General features: G+C 38.8%; 1 protein-coding gene across 2 annotated transcripts; it reads right to left on the minus strand.

Annotated features, from left to right (window-relative positions):
* Positions 1 to 734: 734 nt before the first annotated feature.
* Positions 735 to 5,004, minus strand: LOC115737951. Of its 2 annotated transcripts, XM_030670396.2 has the most exons (7): positions 4,932 to 4,995; positions 4,466 to 4,899; positions 4,123 to 4,200; positions 3,943 to 4,023; positions 2,856 to 3,010; positions 1,537 to 2,750; positions 735 to 1,153 (listed from the first exon to the last, which is right to left on the minus strand). In XM_030670396.2, exons 2-7 carry the CDS (start codon positions 4,880 to 4,882, stop codon positions 1,038 to 1,040), a joined length of 2,061 nt encoding a protein of 686 aa, XP_030526256.2. In that variant the 5' UTR covers positions 4,883 to 4,899; positions 4,932 to 4,995; the 3' UTR covers positions 735 to 1,037. The 2 variants fall into 2 exon arrangements, with proteins under 2 accessions (XP_030526256.2, XP_048140617.1); XM_048284660.1 differs by having other exon boundaries at positions 4,466 to 5,004.
* Positions 5,005 to 8,741: the final 3,737 nt, after the last annotated feature.

Raw genomic sequence — 8,741 nt, forward strand, 5'->3', positions numbered from 1 at the left:
AACTGATTTCTTCGATGATGATGGAGATACCACCGCTAAGGGTACAAGAATGGGTAGCAACGATTGAGGTAAGTTGGGGTTATCAAAGGTAAAAGAACTATATGGATTTTGAGTTTTCTATCCCCAAAAAGATATATAGGCACTTAATGATAATTCATTAAGTTCAAGCCCCTTTCCCCTCTCCCTTTTTTACTCCAAATTTGATTACAATGTACAACTTGATTACAATTTATATTTCATAATTTATTATTTTTTTATTTCATAATTCATTATTTTAAAATTAAATTTAAAAATCGGCAAAACCAGAACCAGTCCTTGAACCTACCAAGAACCACCGGTTCAGAACCGAAATCGAAACCGCCCCTTAAGGTTCCGATTTCAGGTCAAAGGTGACCACAAACCGGAACCGGCCGGTTCCGAACCGTGGCCACCGCTACCACGGTTGACCTCAAACCTGAATCCTCGTAATCATCAGTAATAGCCTTCCTTGGATTACCGTTACACAAGGAAGAAAAAAGATTTTTTTCTTCTGGCAAGTATGGATCAGGTTTTTGCACGTGAAAGGAAATGATATGTTATCAACCGGCGCTGATTGCCCTCCGTCATCAACAATTTATCATTTCCCTCCCAACGATGGAAACATAGACAGAAAAAACCGGCCAATTTCATACGAGTAAAATCATACTCATTTCGGAGTGACCATCAAAATGTCACATTTTATGGCAAGAAAGAAATGGTAAAGAACTCTCAATTCCTTCTTTCTTCAAAAATGGTAGTGAAATTCCAGTATCCAAAAAATTGTGTTCACAATACATAAAATGCCAAAACCAGTACACAAAAATGCAGCCAAAAAAAAAAAAAGGCAAAGCTGCAAAGTTTCTGCTAATAATCTACCCCCTTCATATACTGAATCATGGAAGCAAAATGACAATCTTAACAGTCTACATATAATATGCCATCCCTAACATGTGCCAGCTCTTTCTGCCAATAACTATCCAGAACAAAGTTTATCTTCCCCATGTCAGCCTACTAACGTTTTAGAACTTTCTCTGGCGCTTTCGAGCTTTCTTCTTGAAAAGAGTAGGACTCAACAAACGCTTGAGCGGAAAAGCAATAGATCGATGGCGTGACTTCCTCCTTGTTCTTCCCTCATCTGCATTTGTTGAAAAATAGAGTGAGAAAACAAACCATGCCTTTGGCAGAACTTGTAGGATCTAGTAAGAAAAATGGTCAAGGGCAGGGCTCAAAAGGAGAGCTAATAATTGGAAATTCGAGTACTGAAGATGAGGAGCACTCACTAGTCCAAATTCTTATTAGCCATTAATTAATTTATGCACCTGATAAAACTAAAGATATATTTTCTTCAGAAAAATAATCTGCAGAGTCATCCTTCACATTAAGTAGATACGAAGGTTTGTCTCTCATAAAGGCCTAATAAACTAATGTAAAAATGTCTAGCAAAAAGCTCTATGGTGCAGCCATTTCACTGTAAGTTATCCAAATCTGACAAGGTAGTAAAGGGTGCATAGCTAGTACCTGGTGACATTAAATTCAAGTTAGGCTGAGAAATTCCTGCATCCCCTTGTACAAGCGTCTGAGGTTCCACTGCAACCCCCTCCCATGACTCATCATTTTCTGGTTCATCATTTGATTCCACAGAACCATCACATTTTGAAGAATGCAGTACTTCTACACATAAGGTTGCATCATCTCTATGTTCCCTCACTTGTCTAGACTCTAATACATCTTCACAAGAAGGTAAATTAACAGAGACCAAGAATAACTCCTCTTGAGGACTTAAATCCAGATTCTCCATGGTTTTTTTATCTGTAGCACAATTTATACCAAAATCTGCACTTTTTAAACCCTGAGAGTCTTGATCTTTTGGAAAAGCATCACCATTCTGGACTGCGCAGTTGTCTGAGTCCTTAGGCACCCCTCTATTCAGAGGGGCAGGAACAATGGTGTCCGAGATAGATGGAGTGGAAACAACAAACTTATCGTCATCACAACAAGAACCCCGTAAACCAGCAACCTCCAAAACAGCATCCCTCACCAGCGCCTCAGTTACAGCATTTTCATGCCATAAGGCTGGATCAGACTGATCTGGTGAGACAGGTTGTGATGATTCCAACCTAACTAAATCAAATCGGTTTGAGTTAACATGCCCTTTTAATGCATTTGCATCTACATTTTCACCTTTTGTAGAACCAATCTCCTCTCTGTCTTCAGCAACATCAACAGCTTCACTCAGCAGAACTCGTTTCTCAGAAACTTCATTGCTGGGCATTTGATGCGGTGTGAATGTACCAAACGGCGGACCCTGATTCTGTTTAGAGACTATATTAAATCTGTTACGCTTTCCAGGCTCTAAACTTTCATTATCCCTGGTGAATGAGCTCACTAACCCAGAAGCACAATGCAAAGTTTTACTCTCATCTGATGAAAGCTCAGCTCCCTTATTTCCATATGTCAAATCCTTAACTCGAAAACCTTTTGATGACATGCTTTCAACAATTGAATTGAAATCAATTGCCTTCACAGTTCCGGAGACATTATTTGATATAGAGAAGGAGTTTTTTAAGTCATCTAAAAGCATATCACCAGCACCGCTAGAGAAAGGATCCCACTTAAGCAGGTCGCCCGACCAGAGTTCCTCAGAGCCTAATCTTTCGGAAGATGAGATGGCCTCAACTCTAATGGCCTCCTTGTAGAATTTCCTCTTCTTTAAAGCATTTGCAATAAGAGCCCTGCATCATGTAGGTCAATAAACTAAACGAAAACAACAATGGGTCAACAAGAAATGCAATTACATAACAATAATCCTAACACCTCATAAAATAGAGTTAGCATACCTACAATTCTTGGAGATAGAAGCTTTCCCTTGTTCCATGGAAATACCAAGCAAGGACGACACATTTGCAACATCATAAGGCCCTCTAATTTCATTGACAGAAGATGCAGCACTTGTAATAATAAGATTTTTTCCACGCGTCCAATCTACCAGTAGCTAAAATAAATGGAACAAGAACTGAGTATGTCAGAGTGCTTTTGACATACATTCGAGATAAAAAAAAAAGGTAAAAAAAAATTGAAGAAATTAAAATTCTCTGAACTTCATCAATGTGACACTAACAAAATATGACAAGTTTTTTACTAAAAGGAAGGGCACTGACTCGTGGCTACTGTTTAGCAATAATCATGATGAGCATGTGAGAATATTCAACACTTGGAGCACCAACTCAGTGTCTGGAATTTGGCCAAGAATGCTCATACATTCCCTGCTTAAGCAATTTTTAAAGAAACACCTTTTCCATTCGATGTCCACACGATGTTCAAAAAGCTTTATGAGGCTATATTGATACTCGTTGGCAAATGATTTCAGTATTGAAAAGTGCCCACACAAGCACCATTTGAACCAAGCTTTAAAAGAGGAGTAGTCTTCTCAATGAGCAAATAAGAAAGATGAACATAATTTAGTCAATTTGAGAGATGATTAATTGAGCTGTAGTTGTAATATCGCAACTTTCAACTTGACATATAAGAACATCTCAAACTCTAAACCTAACCATCCTAATTACACCAATCAACTCTCAGCGAATTTCAATAAGACATTGGCACAACTGATCCAAAGTGGCTGCACTTATTATTAGTCCACTAGCAATGCGATATGAACAAAACTACGTGATGATTCCAAAATCTCTAATTAAGCAGCACTCCAGTGAAACACTGCAACCTCTTTGGATACATAATTTTGCGTGATTACAAAATGTCTCTTTACCATTTCGAATTCCTGTTGTAAAACTATTACAGGACTTACAAAAAGAGCAAGTATCTAGCATACTAAAGAATGGAAAACTATGGATTAATATGTCTCCACTACAATTGAGCAAACACATAACACATTGTCCAACTTCTTGAAGAACAGAGCGTAGCCCTTACCTTAGCAGTAGATATCACTTGTCTCCTCATCTGAGGGTCTGAGATGAGACTTGAGTACGAGATCTCAAAACAAACTCCTCGCTGTCATACAAAACCTATAGATCAATCTCCACATTTCATCCTTCATCCCTACCACTAAAGCAAAACGTGTAAAACAAGGAATAAAAGTAGGGGATAGACCTCAATGGCAGTTTTAACCATGGGGAGCTTCAAGCGAAAGGGCAGCTTCTCCGAAAAATCAATGGCAATTATATCTACCTACGAAAATTACAGGAACAGATTATAACAAAACAATTCCATTGAAACATAGGATCAATGCTAATAAAGCAATCTCTGAATTAACGTGAGAAGTAGGAGGAATTGCTCCAATTTCCTCTACTATTATCCATTTTTAAACAGTCAAGCATGCTTCTGAAGATAAATTCAGCCTATTTCCGTAATAACTTCCACCATCCAATAAAGAACACTGGGCCGTTCGATTTCCCGAATGAAGAAGTAAGAATTCGAGTTGCTCTCACATTACCTCGGATTTCTCACAAACGTGATCGAAGGCGGCTTGGTTCAAAGGCCTGACGGCGACCAAGTCGTAGCTCTTGAGAACGGGATTCCCGGAGTTCAGGACCTGAGCCTGGGAGACGGAATCAGCGAAGACGGTGAGGCGCGTGTACTGGCGGAAGGCGGAGGCGAGGGGGAGGCCGAGGAGGCTGCGGTGGAGGGAGACGGACGAGGAGAGCGAGGGAGCGACCTTGAGGAGCGCGGAGAGAGAGAGAAGGGGGATGGAGCATCGGTCGCGATCGGACATGACGCCCCTCATCGAGCGGTTGTAGGCGACGCCGTCGTAGCCGAGCTCCATCGCCTTGGTCGCGATTCTGACGAGGTTGGACTTGTCGGACGGCGAAGAAGAGCCTTCGTAGGGGATGTTCAGGTCGAAGAACCCCATTGTCCCCGGTGACGGAGGTCGCTTTTTCTCTCTCTCTCTCTCTCTCTCTCTCTCTCTCTGGTTTTCTCTTCTTTGCAGGGTTTAAGCGCTTAGCGAGAAGCTTTCTTCGTCTGTCCAAGCGAGCGACGGGAACGAGAAGAGAAGAAGGTTATTGATACGACGTCGCTTAGACATAGCTATGTCGCTGTCCGACCCAGTTGGGTCCGATCCAATTGGGCTGGCTCGGGCCCAACTGAGTCGGATCGGGCTTCGTGACTGAATAGCCCCTTCTCCGTTAGTTTCTGGTTTTGTCATGAGATCTTTGTGCATAGTGAGGTTTCCTTTTGGTGTTTTTTAAGCCTTAATGTCAAAATTATTAAGTAAAATAAGTCATTTAGATGAGAAATTGAATTTGGTTCGAATTTAGCTCATGGAGATCATGTCCTGGGGTATATAATATGGCAATGTATATTCTTTACCTAAGAAGTATCGGTTTTTCATTTTCATACTTTTACTTTGAGATTTTAAGTACTTAGGTTTTTAATTCCATCACTTCAATAGATTGTTTGTTACTTTCATTTTCCAAAATGGTCAAGGCTACTTTAGGATCATAATGAACATCTCAAGAACATTTGCATGATCACCTAGGAGTTTTGATAACTTAAGATCATAATTGGTAATCAAGATTGCATGGCCATTTAGATAACAACCTCTTAAGTTAGTGGTACCAAAAACACAATGATAGAATATCAGCATAATCAAATGCTCAAGATAGAATATCTAGTTACGTAGAAATCGAGACAATACTCTCGCGTCTCAATTGATTTTCAATTGACCCTAAAATGGTTGGTGACGACTCTTAGATATCCTTACATTTAAAAGGACTTAAAACAAAACCAAACATTGCACGAGGTAGGGGGTTGAGAGGGTAAGAAAAGCGTTCATTCAACAAATATTATGTTAACGCTAAGTTAGGAAACTTTAAAACGAAAATGATATGATTAGAACAAAAGAACGACCAAAAAGAGAGGAACAAAGTAAGTCGAGCTTGCAAGAAACGTCCTCCGTCCAATAAGAATGATCAATCTCTTACAAATTGGAATCTTATGCGTCAACTTTCAAAAGGGACTCTCAGAAAGGCACTGTTATCATGTATTTTACTAGCCAAAGCGAACACATATTGCGCATACTTCATTACCATCGGCTTGGATCAGGTCAAGTTGGCTTTGACAATCTCTCTTCATTTTTGTACCAAGAGGGTCAGTATGATTTATAAAGCTGACTTCCTTTGCTAGCTCTAATGGGGATCGTCCCTTCAAAGACATATCCAACCAATCAGGATCAATCTTTTAAGTCACACCGTGAGAATAATGTGACCCACGTAATATTATTATTAATGATTTAATAATTAATTAATGTTAAAATCCGTTGGTTATGAAAGGGTGCAATTAAGTGCTTTAATGAAAGGCACCTATTGAAGAGGCACCTTTTAGATAATGTTTCAAGTTTAAATTGAATCCGGTCCTCTCTCCAACCTATAAAAAAAACAGACCTAACATAAAAGGAACGTCAATTTGTGTTTTCTATCCTCCATCACATAATTAACGTAAAGTACTGAAGGTTAAAGGAAAGAAATCGGATTCTTCACCATCTTTGTGTTGTGCATCAATCGTTTTTGAGGAATCGCTATGGATAAATGTACAACTTCATTCTTATTTCTTATCGTGAGAATCATGAAGATCGAATATCCGTCTATGATTGAATTTTCGCATGAAGTTTATGTTCAATCGTTTACAGTTGGTATTAGAACCAGGTTTAAGATCTCATGATTTTCCAATTATATGAGTTATGTATATATGCATATGGATAAAGGCTTGATAAATTTTCGTGGTTTTGATAAAATTGAGGGGCATGATGAATTTACGTTGGCATTTTTACTTATGGATTGATTTTTGGGGTTTTTGGACATTTTTCAATATGGGGCAATTTTCGGATCTTGAAAGAAAATGCCGATTCCGGCCAAATTCCGGTCACCTACCAACCGAAATTTATATAGTAGGGTCACATCGCCATGGGCAACAAAAGCCCTAAGTTTGTTCGGCATTATGGTGATTGCCGGAGGCGAATTAAGCGGATGAAGATGCGGTGGTTAGGTTTTGCGTTCAAGGAATTTTGTCCGATTGTGACAAATTTCTTAACCGTTTTCGCCGATTCAAGGACCCGTGTGTTCGTGTCGAAGTAGTCTCCAAAACCCTCAAATTATTTTGGTTGAATGTGGGCTATCGGAGGAGACCCAGGCCACGAAAGATCCGGCGAAGCGTGAAAAATCGCGACGGAAGACCAAAAATGGTCACTATTCGCGTGAAGAAAAGTGGGGCGCGTGTTCCACACGCACGTGCATGGGTTACACGCGCCCCGCGGCCTCTAGCGCGTGCTAGACACGTGCTTGCGCGTGCCTGGCACACGCCCAGGCAAAATTACAGTTTTGTCATTTTGTCATTTCTGCTGTTTTGTCTTTTTCCCAATTTTGTCTTTTTCAAAACAAATTACTTTTTTGTCCCTATTTTGTCTTTTTGCGACAAAAATCACTATATTGCCCTTGACACATAAATTTACTATTTTACCCTTAAATGTTGAATTTACGATTTTACCCTTGGGCACGTGAATTTAATAAAACTTGAAAATTAAGTGGTTTGTTATTCACCAAAGTGGCCGAACCTTAAGTTTCTTGAGTTTTTAAATTCATATTTATTTTATTCAATTATCCATGATTTTTTGATGCTATGATAAAAAAAAATTGATATGTTAAATGTTTTTATGAGTATCATGGATATATTGAAGTTCATTTATTATAAGAACTTCGGGATTAACCCAAAGGTTAATTAATTTCTTATAATTCATGAATGTAATGGTTGGTAATTCAAATGTCTTATTAAATTTATTTGTATATCCAAATATAGCAAATAAATTTTAACGAGATATATTCGTAATTGCCAAATAAAAGTTATTAGCATCATTATGGTTACTATATTTTTGTATCATAGGATCTCCCAAAGGAGAACTACGATATACATGTATTGTTTTGATTTGAATTTGATAATGTGATATTCTCAAAGCATTAATGTATGAATATTTCTTGCATATTTGCAGTATTCGTACCTGTTTCTCTGCATTCGCACGCTTCGTCTGTTCCATTATTCAATGGAATGAATTTCTCTGACCGGAGTGAACAAGTCCAATTTCACTTAGATGTCTTGGATCTTGATTTAGCACTTCAAGTTGAGAAACCGGTTGCTATTATCGATGAAAGTAGCGATGATGAAACATCTTTCCATCGAACTTGGGAAAAATTGAACAAACTAAGCTTGATATTCATGTGAATGACAATAGCAAACAACTTAAAGACCTCTCTTCCCAAAACCGACAACGCTAAGGAATTTATGAAATTTGTGGAACAGTGTTCTCAAACCGCTAATAAGTCACTTGCCGGTACACTAATGAGCACTTTGACCACCATGAAATATGACGGTTCACGTACCATGCATAAGCATGGACTTGAGATGACAAACTTAGCAGCAAAGTTAAGGACTTTGGGAATGAACGTGGATGAGTATTTTTTAGTGCGGTTCATTCTTAATTCCTTGCCTCACGAGCAATATGGGTCATTTCGGATGAATTACAAAACTATAAAAGATAAGTGGAATGTAAATGAATTGGCTAGTATGCTTGTTCAAGAGGAAACACGGATAAAGAATCAAAAGGCTCATTCAGTTTATCTCTTAAGTCATCAAGAGCCCGAAAAGAATTCTAAATGGAAAAGTGGGAATGGTAGAAAAAGCAAGAAGCAAGGATTACACATTCTGAATGACTCTTCTAAGGC

The sequence above is a fragment of the Rhodamnia argentea genome, chromosome 8 (genome assembly GCF_020921035.1).
Source record: "Rhodamnia argentea isolate NSW1041297 chromosome 8, ASM2092103v1, whole genome shotgun sequence".
NCBI classification, from domain to species: domain Eukaryota; kingdom Viridiplantae; phylum Streptophyta; class Magnoliopsida; order Myrtales; family Myrtaceae; genus Rhodamnia; species Rhodamnia argentea.